The 18203-nt window shown below is 41.2% G+C and overlaps 1 protein-coding gene across 8 annotated transcripts in view; it reads left to right on the plus strand.

The window, feature by feature from the left end:
• The first annotated feature begins 230 nt into the window (after positions 1-230).
• TCERG1 (transcription elongation regulator 1) overlaps positions 231-18203 on the plus strand; it is a 42166-nt gene continuing 24193 nt past the window's right edge. For 4 of the 8 annotated variants that reach the window (XM_035105328.2, XM_035105329.2, XM_035105330.2 and 1 more), the window contains exons 1-10: positions 231-335; positions 4322-4547; positions 5327-5479; positions 5990-6272; positions 7025-7267; positions 11634-11696; positions 12866-13066; positions 15729-15844; positions 16698-16786; positions 17928-18088. In XM_035105328.2, the coding sequence (XP_034961219.1) occupies positions 232-335; positions 4322-4547; positions 5327-5479; positions 5990-6272; positions 7025-7267; positions 11634-11696; positions 12866-13066; positions 15729-15844; positions 16698-16786; positions 17928-18088 (1639 nt within the window). In that variant the 5' untranslated portion in view covers position 231. Of the gene's footprint in view, positions 336-852; positions 3820-4321; positions 4548-5326; positions 5480-5989; positions 6273-7024; positions 7268-11633; positions 11697-12865; positions 13067-15728; positions 15845-16697; positions 16787-17927; positions 18089-18203 lie in introns of those variants that run through there. The other 4 variants (XM_035105331.2, XM_035105332.2, XM_035105333.2 and 1 more) reach the window with 3 other exon arrangements.

The raw sequence follows: 18203 nt of genomic DNA on the forward strand, positions 1-18203 counted from the left end.
CGTGACGCACAAGCGAGCGGGCCGCGTTCAAGCGGCGCCTCTTGATGCTCTTTGAGCCAAACCAGCCAGTCACTACTCGCTTTCCGCCTCTCATTCAAAATCGGCGGCGACAGGCACCAATCGAGGCGAGGGTGACGCGACGCCGTCATGTGATTGACGCATCTGACAGCCACTGATGAGGCGGCGAGGCCTGGCGAGGGTGGGCGTGTGCGGCGGCAGAGTCGGCTGGTGATGGCGGAACGAGGAGGAGGAGGCGGCGGTGGCGGCGCGAGTGGCGGAGCAGGCGGCGGCGAAGGGGACGCTGGGGCGGCGGAGCGGTACAACAATGAGATGAGGTAAGGCGAAGTCCTCCTGCGGGAATGGCGACGGGCGAGGGGAAGGAAGGGGTTGGCAGGAGGACCCGGGAGCACGAGGCCTTTTGTGAGTGCGCGCGCGCGAAAGAGAGAGCGCAAGGGGCACGAGCGCCCTTCCCGCTCCGCTTTCACGGCGCTGGGCCCGCCCCCCTCCGTCCTTTCGTCTCGAGGCGGAAGCGGCCGTTCGGCCTCTGCTCCCTCTCGGGGCTCCCCCCCCGGCCCGCCCGACCTCACCTCAAGCCTCGCTCCTGCCCTGGTGAGATTCCCGCTCAGCGCCCCGACCGCTTTAACCGCCGTTATTCCAGAGTAGTATCGTCTCCATGCTCGATTTATTTATTTCAAACGGCTCTTCAACTCAGGAGTAGGACGAAGAGACGGCCTTGGGGACGGACGGGATGCCCGTTTTGTCTGTTGGCTGCTCCCCCACATGCAGCCGGCTTTTGCCAATGGCGGCTCCCGGACACACGTTGACGTATCGAGCGGCGGGCGGGCGGGCGGGCGGGCGGCGGCGGAGGAGATGCGTGGTTCCCTCTTCCCCAGTTCCTGCTTGAACTGGCTTGTCAGCTGGGGGCCCGCGGCTCGGTGGTAGTTGACATGCCTCTGTGCATGTGGGAGGCTTCTATTTCAGTAGAAAAGAGGATCTGAGGAAGGCAAGGGGAGGAAATAAAACAACCCTTGCCTCTGCAGCAGATACTATCTGTTAAATCTATTCTGTGCAGAGTTAAATGAAGCCAGGGGCCAACTTAAGTGTAAGGCAGGATTTCATATGTTTTATGTAACCAGACTGCATTGAGAAGAAGCCCCTCAGGGTTTTGTGTGGGTGGGGAAAAAAGAGGTACTTGCAATGCAGGCATAGAAGGTTGGCAAGATCACATCTAAAGTTTTATCCTACTAACCAGAAGGAATACTTCACCTGTTAACAGTGGTCCTTCTGCATAAGGAAACATTCCCACGTGGGAAATACCATGAAGCTGACGTATGGCATTAAATAGGGCCGAGTTTTGCGTGGTACACTTCTGGCGTCCATGTGTTGGAAAGCTGTGTCGAATGGCAGCTTCCCAACATATGGATGCAGAGCAAAACACATGCATGACGATTTTCTGTACATTGAAATACTTGCGTGTTTATTATTAAAGTCATTTCTTTACTGCTTTGTATTCCTGGAAAAAGAATCTGTAAGGGGTTTGCAACTTTCCTTAAAGCTTCAGATGAAATACAGTAAAGATCCACCATTTAAAGCAACGTAATTAACAGAAAAATATTATTTGTAAACATTAAGAAATTACAAGTAAAAAAAGCTAATATTAAAAATGTACATATTAAGCATCATTAGTGACTAAACCGAATAACTGACATTGAAGTTGTGCCACCACCCCGGCTCCCTTCCACTTAAAACATATGAAGTAGTCCAGTTTGAAGTGGGAAATCTGTACTTGTCTGTGTTGCGGCTACGTGAAAAAGAAGATAGGGCTGCTTCACCTTCAATAGTCATGCAGAAGAAATAATTCCAGCAGCTGGTGAAAGTCTTCAGCACTTCTATTAAAGTTGCAGAAGTCCAGTTTGCTCTTTCACCCAGCTACCCTGCTTGCATATACAGTGGTACCTCTAGTTCTGAACTTAATTCGTTCTGGAGGTCCGTTCTTAACCTGAAACTGTTCTAACCAGAGGCGTGCTTTTGCTAATGGGGCCTCTTGCTGCTGCTGCGCCGCCAGCACACTGTTTCCGTTCTCATCCTGGGGCAAAGTTCTCAACTCGAGATAACTCTTCCAGGTTAGCGGAGTTTGTAACCTGAGGCATTTGTAGCTCAAGGTACCATCTTTGGTAATTTGCAGTATGATGTGACTCACTGTATCCAGAAATTCCACTGCAAATACTAACAACCATAAGAGTAGTGGAAAAACCCACCCAGATAGAATTTTTAGCTCCTTGTGTTCATAGCAGCAGTCTCTATTTGTTCCAATTTAATTGTTGTGCATCATAAGTAAAAGGCATTGTCCTTTTGAAATGACCCATTTTAACAAACAAAACAAGGCCTGACTATGCATATACAGTATAGAGGACTTGGTACTCTTAGGCCCAGGCTGTTTCTCCAGTCTATTGTAGCAGTGGTGAAAGCAGTGAGGATTTAGAGATGAAGGATAAGAAGCCCTCAGCCTTGATTCTCCCTCTTATGCCAGACTTTGGGTAGAGGTGGGCTGGCGGCAATAGTAGTGAATCCTGGAGTTAGAGCAGGGGTCAGCAAACTTTTTCAGCAGGGGGCCGGTCCACTGTCCCTCAGACCTTGTGGGGGGCCGGACTATATTTTTTTTGGGGGGGGGAATGAACGAATTCCTATGCCCCACAAATAACCCAGAGATGCATTTTAAATAAAAGGACACATTCTACTCATGTAAAAACATGCTGATTCCCGGACCGTCCGCGGGCCGGATTTAGAAGGCGATTGGGCCGCATATGGCCCCCGGGCCTTAGTTTGGGGACCCCTGAGTTAGAGAGAGGACAGGAAGACCCACTAGAACACTGTGTGCTCTTTAGCAGGCTGCAGACCTTCCTCCTCTCAGAAACCTATAGAGGAAGCTTTTTGTGTTCAGTATGAATTGAAATGAAATAACTTATATGTATCAGAAATACTAAAAGTTTTGCATTCTCTTGGATTCTGCCAATTTGTCCTTCCCAGGATGGATGTGGGCAACCAGTTTTTCCCATACACTAATGCATGGCAGAAAACATTTCTTTGCTTTATTTTTCCACATTATATTTTCCATTTCACAAGTTCATTATTATCAAATAATGGAGGCCAATTGCAAATTCTCATTACCTATGCATGTATTGTGATAAAATTATATCAGTTCTGTAGACAGTATTTTTTCCAGAACTGGTAGAATACCTTCCTTAGTGAAAGTGTTCAGTCTTAGCACCCCATTTATAAGATATATTTTAGATTACTTATATTTTACATGTACAAAATACATGCACGTTGTGTCAGTTTACTTAGCTGCATTGTCGCTTTTTTCCTTTTAAAATACATTTGAGCTGTGATAGGAAAAGTTCAGGCCCAAACTTGCTTGAGTTCTAAAGGCATAACCTGAAATCCTCACATATGTGCACCCTTTGTAACTCACGCAATATGCATATATTATGTACTCTTAATAGCTTTATCACAAATAAAATAATCTGATGTGGCTCTTGACCATCTCAGTGGAGTTGGCAGTGGCCACTGAGTGTCACATCACAAATTTACGAGATATACAACAATAGAATTCTTAAACACCTCTGTGCTATGCAACTTCAAAAATTAGAAGGTTGAATATTAAGTGTTGAATTATTTGTCTGTTGTCGTTCACCACCTTATAACCTTTGTTTTTTTCAATTTTGAGTCATCATGCCAACATTGGTATTGCACTGGCACTAAATGGTGGGCAAAATTGTTTTCCTGAGAGCATCAGAAGAGCGTTTGTTGGTTGCAAAGGTGAACGTTTTTTCTATATATACATTTACTAAGCTACCTCTGTAGAGGGCTGGGTGGCACAGTGGGGATAGCATTCTCAAATTCTTATTTAGGCTACAAGTGAAAAGAATGTAGATGTTCCCACCCAAGTGTGTGGTGTGCACCCATTCACATTATGAAACTGTTGGGTGCTTTGGTATTTATTAAAATCAGTTGTTTTAGAAGTCTTGGATATATATAAATACAGGAGAGATGTGGGTATTGCACCTTGTGTTTGAGGTGACTTGCATTTAGGCTTGTGGGAGGGAAGCTTGTGCAGTGCCTTTCCATTTGAAGTATCCCCAGTCTAGATACTGCTTTCTAAGTCATTTAAATTGTGAGGACAAAGCCTCCCAAACAGTTTGGGGGCCCAGTATTGTTCATGATAACTTTGTCACAATCTTTTGGTTCACTTGTAATACCAATTCCCCTCTGTTGATCAAATAATTTGAAGACAAAACTGTTCATTTTGGTTTGCTCACAGAATGGCTCAACAGCAAGCACTGAGATTTCGTGGACCAGCTCCTCCACCAAACTCTGTCATGAGAGGCCCACCACCTCTTATGCGCCCACCTCCACCTTTTGGTATGATGCGAGGCCCTCCACCACCACCCCGGCCTCCGTTTGGACGTCCTCCATTTGATCCAAATATGCCTCCAATGCCACCCCCAGGAGGAATTCCTCCACCTATGGGACCTCCACATCTACAGGTAAAAATATGTATGAGATGAGGATAGTATCAGTTTTTTTTTTTTAATGTCTGAAGGATTGCTTGTTCCAGCAGTGAAAACGGTGATCATCCATTTGCCAATAGCGCTTACCACCTTTTTGTTCAAAGAATTAAAGTTACGTTAATATTAGGTGTTTTCTTCATTTGCCTTTTTTCAGTCAGCCTTCCAAATTTCTGCTTGCCTGAAACTTCATCTATTTCTCTTGCTTAGGGCAGCAGTCCACAACCTTTTCTCCCTCTAGGGCTTTGATGGAGTTTTCCTCAACCTTTCTTCCTATTTCTCAACTCATTTGTTTCCTCTTTTCTTTCATATCTACCCACTATTTCCAGAAAGTCTCTAGTTTTCAGTCCTTACTCTTTCCATTTTGTTGAACATGACTGAACATTTTCCCCACCCAGCTTCCTAGATGTGATCCCCTGGAAGCCAAGCACTTATGTCTTTTGTCACAACTTTTCTAACAGTAGCCTCTAGTCTGTAAGCCCTGTGTGATTGAGTGCAACAGAACTCCTCCTCTTTCTGCATGTCCCCCAAATCTGCTCTGGAGGGTTGGGAGAACCCTCAGAACAGATTTGGGGGGCATGCAAGGGGAGGAGAGGCTGGGAAAGTACTGTTGTGTTTGGGGAAGATGTTCCATGCATGCAGTGATTTAGTTGGATACATCCCATAAGGACTTATTTCTGGATAGATTTGGTTAGTTATGAAGGCGCTGTGAATTTGAACATCCCTTGTAATATTTTTACTCTTGCATATGTTTGTAGAGACCACCTTTCATGCCTCCTCCAATGGGAAATATGCCACCACCTCCTGGTATGATGTTTCCTCCAGGAATGCCACCTGTCTCTGCCCCTGGAACACCAACAATGCCACCTACTGAAGAGATCTGGGTAGAAAACAAAACTCCAGATGGAAAGGTAAGATTTATCCTTAGTAGCAATATTAATAATTGCTGTCTTGCTGCATTGAAGATACAACTATCCTGTTGGGAAAGGCAGAAGGTGTGTGTGTGATTGGCACCATGGGGGGGGGTCTGAATTGGTCCCCTCTTTGGGAAAAGGACCAGCCCAGGGCCTCGTGGTTCCATACCGCACCTTTATTTGGGGCCCCATGTCATGGATAACTTCACAACTGCCCACAGTTTTGGCAGGGACAGTGGTAACCTTTATGGCAGCAGAATCCCCTGCAGGATTGAGCTCAGTGGATGGACACGTCTGCAGAATCCCAACCCCCTCTAGCAGCATTGATCAGGGGATTAGTCTTGCATCCTTAGCAATCTTATGTAGTAGTGTAAAGCCTTCAGAATACTAAGAAAAATTTCTAACAATTATATTGATTTTGAGAGTTTTTCGCAGGTAGGAATCTGAAAGGTAAATGGAAGAACTAGGTTATGTACAGTAGCATAAAATTGTCTTTTTTGTCTCTAGGTTTATTACTATAATGCACGGACACGTGAGTCAGCATGGACCAAACCTGATGGAGTGAAAGTTATTCAGCAGTCTGAACTGACACCAATTCTTGCTGCTCAGGCCCAGGCTCAAGCTCAAGCCCAGGCCCAGGCCCAGGCTCAAGCCCAAGCTCAAGCTGTAGGTGGTTCCACACCTACTACTAGTAGTCCTGCATCAGTATCTCCATCTCAATCATCAAATAGTCAGTCATCTACAACATCTACTAGTACCACAACGACGTCTGTTTCACAAACAGTTTCCAGTAAGTAAAATTGCTGCTGAGTTTAATATTAAATTCTTGCACCACTTGGAGGTGCTATAGGATTTTAGAATGCTTACAGTCTGAGTTATAGAGGGAAATATTGAATATACAGTACAGTATCTACATTATGCTGTGGCCATACATATGCTGAAGTGCTTTTCTTATGTTTCAAAGTGTACCTTCACTCTGCAATGGTACAGTGTAGTTTCCTTGTTCTTTATTTTGACTAGGAGCAATGTAAGTTCCTAATACATCAGTTGTTCAAATGACTTTATTTGCTGTTTGATGAATCAACAGAAAACTCATGCCACTGCTCTGGAGGTTTGTTAGGTGCATTTTATGGAAAATGTGGAAATGAAATAAAATCTTAATCCTTTGAAGAAAGCTGAAAAAACCCATTATCAGCTATTTTCAGAAATTTGCCTAGGCTGTTTGAGGTGAGTGTGCGTGTGTATGGTAAATTTTTGCAGCTGCAGAGATTATTTCATTATTTGATCCTTGCAGCAGAAACCTCTTGCTGACTCCACTAGCAGAGCACCTTGATAATCTTGGCATTAAGATTGAAGTTTATACTAAAATGAAATAACTTGCAAGTTCTTAAGTGGCCTCTTTCTGTAAACTGCATAGTTTTGTAAATTACTTATGAGAGCATAATGAACTTGGCATTTGCAAGGGAATCTTGGTGAATCGTATTAAACATGGAGCTTATGCATGTATGATTCAGGGTTTTGGATGTTTGTTCTCTTTATCAGCACCTACAACACAAGACCAGACCCCCAGCTCAGCTGTTTCAGTTGCCACACCTTCAGTCAGTGTTTCAACCTCTGCTCCTTCTGCTACATCTGTGCAGACTGTACCCCAGCAAGTCCCACAGACTTTGCCTCCTGCAGTTCCTCATGCAGTACCTCAGCCGACAGCAGCAATTCCTGCTTTCCCACCAGTAATGGTACCTCCATTTCGTGTTCCTCTTCCTGGCATGCCTATTCCACTTCCAGGTAAATTGAGATAATATGACTGCCTTGCTAGCCACATGTCCATGTTGTCAATTTGTTTGCACTCATGTGTCTACTGTGTATGGAATTTGCCTGAATCCTCTTCATTTAAAGTATATTCTTCAACAAATTTGGAGTTAGCTGATAGGCTTTTTAGAGTAAAAAAATATATTCCATAATTTATTTTTATTGGCAAGAAGTCATGTAAAACACTTTTTTGGGGCATGAATACATATTATACTTCAAACACAATTTATTGGTTTAACAGTTCATGGTTGGAAGAAATTCACCTTGTCTTTGTTACTTAAGCTGCAGTCCTATACACACTTACCTGGGAATGCTTCCTTCTGGGTAGACATGCTTAGGATTGCACCCTAAGAATGTGATACTAGGCTTTACTGACTTTAAAATAAGTGATGTCTTGGTAGAAGTAGACTACTGTCTTGAAGTAAATAGCTGCTTTGGTGAATTAACTCTTATTAAAACTGGTTAATTACCTATACAAGCTCTTCAAAACATTAGTTGTAGATTCACATATTACAGTGCAACTATTAATGGATGCATATTTGTAATTGATAGAGATAAAACTGACTAAGTGCAAAAGAAATACACTTCTGTTGTTACCTTGCCATGTGGTAATTACCAGATGGAATCAGTAAACATTCATTGAAGGGCAGTATAAAATGAATTAATAAATTCAAAGATAGGGTTTAATTATCTGTCAGTGCAAAAAAAAAGTTCAAATCTATGGTGTCCTCTTTCTTGCCATCACTTGTGCCCTAGAATTTAAAGACGACTGTGTTGCAGACTGGGAGAGGATTTGATGGTACTCACATACACAAGTACTTTTTGGTCGGGCCATATACCGTATCTTTCGCTCCATAGGACGCACCTAGTTTTTAGAGGAGGAAAACAAGAAAAAAATATTTTGCTTTCTTGAATTGTCCTAGGCATAGCAGCCAACTCCTGGAGGCCTAGGTGTCTTTGCCCCCCCATTAAATATTTGAGGAACCTTCTTTTGCAAAGGGGGAAAGCTCCATTTTTTAGGATCAGCTCAAAGTTGCTGAGTTTCCCTGCAAAGGGAAAAAATCCAGTTTTTATGGGGTTCAACTCACAGTTCTGCAGCTTCTTCTATAGGAAAGGAAAGGGACCCATTTCTAGAGTTTCCAGACAGATAATCTAATCAGCCAGTCACATGTCTCCCTCTGCAGACAACAATTGAGGCCTAGGCAAGGGGCCGGGAGGGGCGGGGAAGGGAATCTCCCTCCCAATCTCTTGCAATCAGCTGCTGAGCAGGTTTCTTTCAGCTCATTCCCTCTTGTTAGCCTTTAGCTCTTTCTTTCTTTTTAAAAAAGCACGATCTGGTTCACCAGAAGCAGCTTTGTAATGCTGGCCACATGACCTGGAAGCTGTACACCGGCTCCCTCGGCCTATAGAGCGAGATGAGTGCGCAACCTCAGAGTCGGTCACGACTGGACCTAATGGTCAGGGGTCCCTTTACCTATGTTTTTCAATTTATGAAACTCTGCTAGTTTGGCTTCAGTGCTACTGGCCAAGTTGCCTGTCTTAATAGTGAAAACTCTGAGATCTTAAAATATAAAATATGAAATTCCAACAGTTATTCTGAAAAGTATAAACTTGATTGGTAAAGCAGTGGAACCTATCTAGCAGAGGAACAGCAACAACAGGAGATACAGAAGGAAGGCGAAATTGGTGAAAATTCCACCATCTTCCTCCAATGCGAGCAGAACATTGCTGATTGCAAGTCTTGATCAAATTAATAGTGTAGGTTTTTTTGTTTCCATAGGCAGAATCCTATGTGCCTTCTTTAAACTTTCTTTTTGTAGCATAAAAAACTAGTCAAGTTAGAATACTAATGCACTAAGAAAAAAATAAGAGGTTGGAACATCCAGTAACATCTTTAAATACTGAAAATGTATTTCACATTGTCACTACTGCTATTGTACGTGAAGAAGTACCTGTTCAAATTATTTCCTCCCCTTTAACCTTAAGTGTTTAGATGTGTTCAAAATTTTGCAGATTTTTCTCTATGATTGATCACAAGGGCTAGAAATCTGAGGGTTTTTTTTTAAAAAAACAAAACCCTAAAGATCCAGGGATGCACACTCCAGGTATATGTTCACTCTGGTGCACAGTTGCAGCCATGCAGGTTTTTAAATCCCCTATGGTTAAAAAAATTCTGCACAGATAAATATGCACAGTGCATATTGAAGGTGAAGAGCTTTATATAAAAATACTTGCATGTTTGGAACAGTAGGCCTATTCCTATTAGTTCATATACTATAAGCTACTGGTACATTTTAACATGACAAGTTTGACAGTGGAAATGGCTACTTTTCTCAAAAAATCTTTCTGAACAAAAACTTGCCCACATTCTGTGATCTTTCTATATAATAACTTACAGCACAATCTTATGCATACTTATGCAGAAGTAAGTCACACTGTAATGATACTTGTTGTTTAGTCGTTTAGTCGTGCCCGACTCTTCGTGACCCCATGGACCATAGCACGCCAGGCACTCCTGTCTTGCACTGCCTCCCGCAGTTTGGTCAAACTCATGTTCGTAGCTTCGAGAACACTGTCCAACCATCTCGTCCTCTGTCGTCCCCTTCTCCTAGTGCCCTCAATCTTTCCCAACATCAGGGTCTTTTCCAAGGATTCTTCTCTTCTCATGAGGTGGCCAAAGTATTGGAGCCTCAGCTTCACGATCTGTCCTTCCAGGGAGCACTCAGGGCTGATTTCCTTCAGAATGGATAGGTTTGATCTTCTTGCAGTCCATGGGACTCTCAAGAGTCTCCTCCAGCACCATAATTCAAAAGCATCAATTCTTCGGCGATCAGCCTTCTTTATGGTCCAGCTCTCACTTCCATACATCACTACTGGGAAAACCATAGCTTTAACTATACAGACCTTTGTAGGCAAGGTGATGTCTCTGCTTTTTAATGATACTTACTCTCTAGTAAATCTGTTTAGGATTGCAGCTCTTCACTTAATTTTCAGGCATGTTCAAAACATGGTTAACAAGATTAACCTCTGCATTCATTACAAATTTGTAACATAAATACACCCTAACATATATCGGCAAATATTTTGCTTGACTTGGCAGTTGTGCATTTTGTTCCATGCATGAATAAAGCTTGGGAATATTATTAGAAAAGATATTTTCTGGAAGACTAATGCAATACAAAAACCCATGAATGATAGTTGAATGTTTTTGTATTGGACACTCTTGAAGAAACTTTGTTTTTTGTTTGTTTTGAACTTGGGATTTAATTTCATTTTGTGCATCTCAAAATATGGGAGTAAAAATATTCTAAAAGAAAATTGGGAAGGGTTTATGTTCTTGCATTTTCTAGTGTTAGAAGGTACTTGGTACCTCTTATGCAATTGCCTGCTTTAAATTATCTATTGTCTGGAATGTCCCTTCAACCCTGTTTCACTCCCCTCCTTCCTCAATTGCTGGGTGTCCCATCCTATGTGACCTGTCAGTAACTTTTTTCAATTGGAAAACAGTTATTGACTGCTCTTTTCAACGTTAAGCATTAGCCTACCTTGCCACATGGGACTCTTCTGTGTGGCTAGGGTAGTGTTTAAAGAGCTAATTTATAATTTGTGTTGGCTCCGGAATGGAGGTAGGAGCGGGAGAAGGGAGAGAAGATACAAGGGAGAGCATATATATAGGCAACTAATGAGCCACCAACTTCTCTGTTTTCTTTCATCTTTTGGAGGGGGCCTGTTACCTTGTCCCTTACTTGCATTCACTACCTTATCTTCAACCTTGCCTGTTTTCCCTCTTCAGACTGATACACTATGTGCCTTCTAGTATGATTTGCTTTCTCAACACCACCATTCTTCTCCCCCTGCTCCCCCAAATACATTCCTAAGGCTTCAGTCCTGTGAACACAATGGGGCTTCCTTTCAAGTAAATGTGCATAGGATTGGGCTAAATGAGCTATTTGCACTAATCCTGGACAGATTGCTGTAATACGGCAAGATAAGTATGACCTTTCGTAGCATTGTCTCACAAGGGGGTGGAGAAGCTTGACCACACTGAATTTAAATCCCTGCATCATTCCCTCATTTATTTATTTTTTTAAAAAGATGGCTGTATTGTCATTTAAGTCCTCATGTTCAGTATAATCCGAGATTATTGCAGGAACTTGTAATTGATCTGGAATCACTATACTAAAAGGGAATCACATTTTAGACCTTCCTGCTTGCTTCCCACTGCCATTGAAAAAAAATGGCATGCTAAATTTGTAGCAGGAAAATTGATACTTCTCAGATTCCCAGTGGTAGCTGACATGCAGTGGCAGCTTTCCAACATGCTTGCTTATCCATTTTACAGGTGTAGCAATGATGCAAATAGTCAGCTGCCCGTATGTAAAGACAGTCGCTACCACCAAGACCGGTAATTTTTTAAAACCATCTTAGTCTGTTTTGTCTGTAAGTTGGCATGGTAGTGAATGTTGTTGTTTTTACCTTTATTTGCTTTCCCCAAATAACTGGATCTCTTATCTTTATTTTCAAAATACACTTACAAATACAGATTTCACATGTAGTCAGCAAGATTTTTCCCCAATTAACTGGCTATGAGCTTAATTAGTAAAAAAAAAACTTATGCAAGTTAGACTACTCTATTCATGTGAATCTCTTCCATAACCATATTTTGTTTTTGCTTTTCTATGTGGGATACAGTGTTTGATTTCCCCTCTCCTGCCATTTGTTCAGTGATCAGAATTTGTTTGCATGTTAGTGTGCTTGTGTATGTGTATGTATGCCTATGTCTATGTTTAAATTTACATGTTAAAGGCTGTTCTAGATATACAGTATATGTTTTCATGCAAAAAGGAGCTTGTTGTCAGTACCTTACACATTCATGAAAAAGCTAGAGTCATGCTGGATCAAACCATCTCTGTTACTTTAACTTTAAAGTCCAAAAATTAAAGTTGAAAGCAAAATAGTCTTAATCCCCAGGTTGTATTGGCACCTAAACGTGTGATCCTGACTTCTAAGATTGGGTGCTCCTGACAGTGGTTGAAGGAGCTCAGTAAGTGTGCAGGACTCTCTCCCCTTCCATGGCACTGGGGAAGCTCTGCTTGCATGTGTGGGTCTGCTTTGCTGAATCACATGACCAGAGAACTAAGAAGATTTCCTGATAATCATGCTGCATCTGTGCTGAAGAAGCTGACTTTATTGTTTTACTACTCTTTGTTAGTGTTAGCACTTTGAAGAGCAGTAAATCCTTCCCATCTTCTTTTAATGTTGATTCTTATGATAGTGTATGGAATTAGCAATAAATAACTTCATTCTCAACACTTTAAAAATAGTGCAAATTCACAAGATTCATCAAATGTTTCCTACATTTTGTGCCATCAATGACTGGGTATACAGGGCAGTAGTGATTAGTCAATGTGCAAGTACAGTGTACTAACACAGAACTACACCTTAGAAGAAATGTCTCAGCTTCCAGCATTGCTAGCTTCAGTTTCATTAATAAGCTGATTTCAGTTTGATGCTTTGGATTCACAAAATTATACTTTATCAGTACTTGCCTTTTTATTGCTCCTTCTTATATAGGTGTTTTGCCAGGAATGGCTCCTCCTATTGTACCTATGATCCATCCTCAGGTTGCTATTGCCGCTTCACCTGCTACATTGGCTGGAGCAACAGCAGTCTCTGAATGGACAGAGTACAAAACAGCAGATGGGAAGACTTACTACTATAATAATAGGACACTGGAATCAACATGGGAGAAGCCTCAAGAACTGAAGGAGAAAGGTATAGTGTTCAGTTTTGGACCAGCTAATGTTGCGCTTTGCAAAATTAAAAAGACAAATTGGCTGATGAATGTGTGTGCTTATTTCTAGTATTTTTAAACCTGCTGTATGTCTTACATACAGTTAAAACAAGAGTCTCTTGTGTCTACAGACTCACAATCTAAAAAACATGACACAGAAAGAAAAAGCCATGGTGACTCAGAGGTTGGGGGGAAGCAAGCTCTGCATCTCTTATAATGACCAACATAAACGGAAACAGTTCAGGGACAGGAGGAGTCCAGTGGAGCTGGTCTTTCAGAAAAGCTGATGGGATGATTTAGTGTCCCACCTCCACTAGTATGATGACAAACGTAGTTGGTCTCTAAGGTGCTACTGGAAGGAATTTTTTTATTTTGTTTCAACCACAGCAGACCAACACGGCTACCTACCTGTAACTTCTTTTACAGTCATTCCCTTTCTTACTAGCTCACAGTTGAAGTTCATTGCTTCTGTTGTTGTCTTAATTATGGCACACTGTTACAAAATGCCCCAGTTTTGCATGTGTGACTTTGGGCTCCTGGATAGCAGACCTCTACCACCAGGCTGCGGTTTCTCCCAGCTCCCGTTTGTCTAAATTGAGAAATGCCTGTTGTTTTTTTTTCTGGAGCCTACTACTAGCTGTTTTGAGAGTCTCCCAAGTGTTTGCTTTTTATGGATTTCTTCTTACGGATGGATGATTTCTAGAATTCTATTTAGTAGCTATCTCCAGGTTGCTTCATGTTCTCTATTTAGATTTTTTAAAACCATTTCTTATTGGCCTTGGCATTTCTTATTGGCCTTGGCATTTCTGTTGCAGTATGAAAAGGGTATGACTCTTTGAAAGTCCTTTGTACAGGATGCCTAGCACTATTAATCTATCACTGATAAGCTCTTCCTTTTTCCTCCCCAAATCATGGGTTTTAAAAAAGGTATTCCATTGACTCTCTAGGCTTTGACATTTCAGGTGGAAATACTCCACCTCATAAACTATATTACATTTAATAATTAAAAATTACTGGTAACCAAATCTGCCCTGCATTTCTGCATAGGGCTTTTCAGTACCTACCTTATTCTCTTGTCTGCATTTGTTTAAATTGTATTTTTAAATTGCTGTAACCTTAATGATGAAGGGATCTTAATGATGAAGGGTGGGTAAGAAATCAATTAAACAAACAAACAAACAAAATTAATAATTCTTGGTTTTCCTCAATAAAGGTGAAGGATTTAAACATGAGGGAGCTGAGCCTAATTTCTCCTCTATCTCATTGTGTCACAGTGTTGCTGTGCAGCAACAATCAAATCTTTTCTTCCAGACTGGTTATTCTGTGGGTCTGTTGAAGCTTTCTGGGGCTGAAAATTGAGCAAATTTTGTAACACTTAACAGAGAAGGAGGCAGGCCCCAAAGGATGCCTAATAAAACAGCAACTTTATTGCTAAGAACAAACTAGATTAGAATTGCAGCACAGATAACTTAGTTTGGACAAAGTTCCACCAGTGGTTTGAATGGCAACATAACAGTAGTCCTGGAGCCAATATAAATCACATCAGTAGCAAGAGAATACCACTATATTATCTCATCCTTATTGTGTAAACATTTAGCAATCATTTTCTAAAGTAATTGTATCTGCTGATTTCAGAAGTGATTGCCATTCATTTTATTCCTTACCATAGAGAACCAATGTAAGGTGGTTGCATATCCATGGTAATTTTGAAAAGACAGAAAGTATGAAAATGTATTTCTTTTGGAAATACAGTGGATGCTCATGTTGCAAACGTGATCCGTGCAGGAGGCACGTTCACAACCTGCAGCATTTTCAACCAGCAGCACCGCATCTGCACACACACAGGTCGCAATTCGGCACTTTTGCGCATGTGCAAAGCACGATTTAGCACTTCTGCACAAGCGCCGAAACCCAGAAGTAACCCGTTCCAGGACTTCCGGATTCGGCGCGGTGTGCAACCCGAAAACACACAACCTGAACCGGCCGTAACCTGAGGTATGACTGTATAAGTAGAAGACTGTAAATAACAATTGCTTTAAATAAAACCAGACTGCCTAGTGAAAACAAAGAGCTGCTGCTTTGAACTCCATGCATGTGTGATAAGGTCAAGGAGCGTCTCCAGACTACATACCTGTTCCTTCAGGGGAATGCAGCTGTGTCGGGAATAGGCAGATTGTCTTAATTTCTGAATTGGGAAACCACCCACAAGGCCTTCATCTTACCAGGCTTCAGACTCAGTATTGGGTCTTGTCCAGGCCACCACTGTATCCAGGCACTGATTGAGAAATTGCACAGCACATTAGAGTTGGATGTATCACAAAAATAGAGCTGGGTGTAATCAGCATACTGATGATACCATAACCCAAATCTCCTGAAGACCACTTCCAACAGCTTCATATAGATGTTAAACAGCATCATGCAGCACCTAATAGTGTAGCTGTCTGGGGGCAGAAATATAGCCACCCAATGTCATTCTGCTAGCTCTGTAATAATTTGTATAATCACAGATACATGTCCATAGTTGAGAATAATTCTGACAAAAATGAATTCAAATGTACTTTTCATTATGAATAATTATGCTGATAAGAAACTTAAGTTTGAATTTACAGAAAGTGGAAGGTAAAAATCAATGCTTTTCCCTAGAAAAAGTAGAAGAGAAGATGAAAGAAAGCATTAAGGAGCCTGCCGAAGACCCTTTGCCTATGGAGACTGAAGAAGAGGAACCCAAAATTGAACCTATCAAGGAACTTATAAAAGAGGTAAAAGACATGAGAAACCTACAGCTTAATTTTGCTGCATTTAAATACTCTCATGTTGGTTTGTGAAAACAAAGCTGCAGATCAAGTAGAATGAAGTGGAAGATGCATTTAAGTAAACTGAAATAAAATAGAAAATGCACACATTTTGGTCTGGATATTGAAAGCATATTGGCAGCATATTGACAGCTTTCTAACTTGAATAGCTTGTTCTTAGGAACTAACTAGAAACAATATTTGATTTTACAAATTACTTAGAAAGTAAAGCATTGTGGATAGTCTTCAGTGGTTGAAAAACTTGATTGTATCCAATGTTAGTCATACTTTGTGTCAACCAGTCGAAATGAATAAATATGGCAACCTAAGTTCATTCATTCAAATGCATATTCTGAGTAAAAACAAGCTGGATGCAATCCACAGTTTTTAAGGCACAGATGCAGTGCCTTAAATATTGAAAACTTGATTTACATTTAGGAACATAAGCATCAAAACAAAGTGCTATTGCATAGTTTTGAAAGTAGTAAGATATCACAAACTTTTGGCAGCTTTTATATTACTTTGGAGCAGATTTTGGGGCACATGGGGGTGCAGGTGGAAGGGAGCAAAAAGAAACCAGACATCCCATTCCACAGATGGATTACCACTGTGCAAAAGCAGGTGGGCATCTTAGGATGTTGTCCTTAGTGTGTGTTAAACATAAACATTACAGTTCAGAAACTTTTCTTACACATTGGTTTCACTAATTTCCAAATTACTTTTTATTTCCAATTGATTTTATATAGTTCCTCCTTATCCTTCTTGTTAATTCACTATAAATCAAAAAGTTGCTTTTAAATTACCTTTGATCTCTCACCAGGAACCAAAAGAAGAAGAAATGACTGAAGAAGAAAAAGCAGCTCAGAAAGCAAAACCTGTCGCTACTACCCCTATTCCTGGTACTCCATGGTAAGTAACATTTCCCCCCTCAGATTGATTAGTGTGAATATATAATTTAAAAATTCCTTCCAGTAGCACCTTAGAGATCAACTAAGTTTGTTATTGGTATGAGCTTTCTTCTTCAGAAGGCACATGAAAGCTCATACCAAATAACAAACTTAGTTGGTCTCTTAAGGTGCTACTGGAAGGATTGTTTTGTTTTGTTTCGACTGTTGTTGTTGTTTAGTCGTTTAGTCGTGTCCGACTCTTCGTGACCCCATGGACCATAGCACGCCAGGCACTCCTGTCTTCCACTGCCTCCCGTAGTTTGGTCAAACTCATGTTCGTAGCTTCGAGAACACTGTCCAACCATCTTGTCCTCTGTTGTCCCCTTCTCCTAGTGCCCTCCATCTTTCCCAACATCAGGGTCTTTTCCAAGGATTCTTCTCTTCTCATGAGGTGGCCAAAGTATTGGAGCCTCAGCTTCACGATCTGTCCTTCCAGGGAGCACTCAGGGCTGATTTCCTTCAGAATGGATAGGTTTGATCTTCTAGCAGTCCATGGGACTCTCAAGAGTCTCCTCCAGCACCATAATTCAAAAGCATCAATTCTTCGGCGATCAGCCTTCTTTATGGTCCAGCTCTCACCTGTAACTGAATATATAAGTACTACTTTTAAATCTGTGCAGTCTAACCATAGTGAACATTTTATTCCTTGTTTATTTCTAATATAAAATTAATGTTAGATTTACAATGATTTTATCAATCAATAACACTAGCAATAGGCTTATACATTTCATGCTGAATAAAGCAAAAATAGGCTTTACATTATTTTTGTATGAGATTGACCAGCAGTTAGCAGTGATCGTATATCGTAAGTCTACTTTCTGTTTATAAAACATTCTAGTACTGTACAGACTGGTACAATTAAGTGCTGTTGACCTTGGCTATAATCTTGTGCACATTAGTCTGGGAAGAAGCCCACTGAATACAATGTTGCTTATTTATGAGTTAGCATGCTTAGGACAGTGTTGTTTTATGGAGTTTAAGAGCATGTGACATAGGCATTGGGACCTCTGTGTTTTATTAACTGAAAGCATCCTTATACACCCTATCCAACAAACTTGGATAGAGTATTGATAAACCATTGATGGATTGTGGCTTTTCTGCAGGTGTGTGGTGTGGACAGGTGATGAGAGGGTTTTCTTTTACAACCCTACCACACGCCTGTCTATGTGGGACAGACCAGATGACTTAATCGGAAGAGCAGATGTGGATAAAATTATTCAGGAGCCTCCTCACAAAAAAGGAATGGATGAAGTGAAAAAACAAAGTAAGAGTAAAAACAGTATTCTTCATATTTTGTCTTGGTTATTTTGCAATTTTGAATACTCTTGCAGGTTCAAATTTTTTTGTGCTTATTGAGAAGCAAGAGATATATTGTGCTT

Source organism: Zootoca vivipara, chromosome 2 (assembly GCF_963506605.1).
Source record: "Zootoca vivipara chromosome 2, rZooViv1.1, whole genome shotgun sequence".
NCBI classification, from domain to species: Eukaryota; Metazoa; Chordata; class Lepidosauria; order Squamata; family Lacertidae; genus Zootoca; species Zootoca vivipara.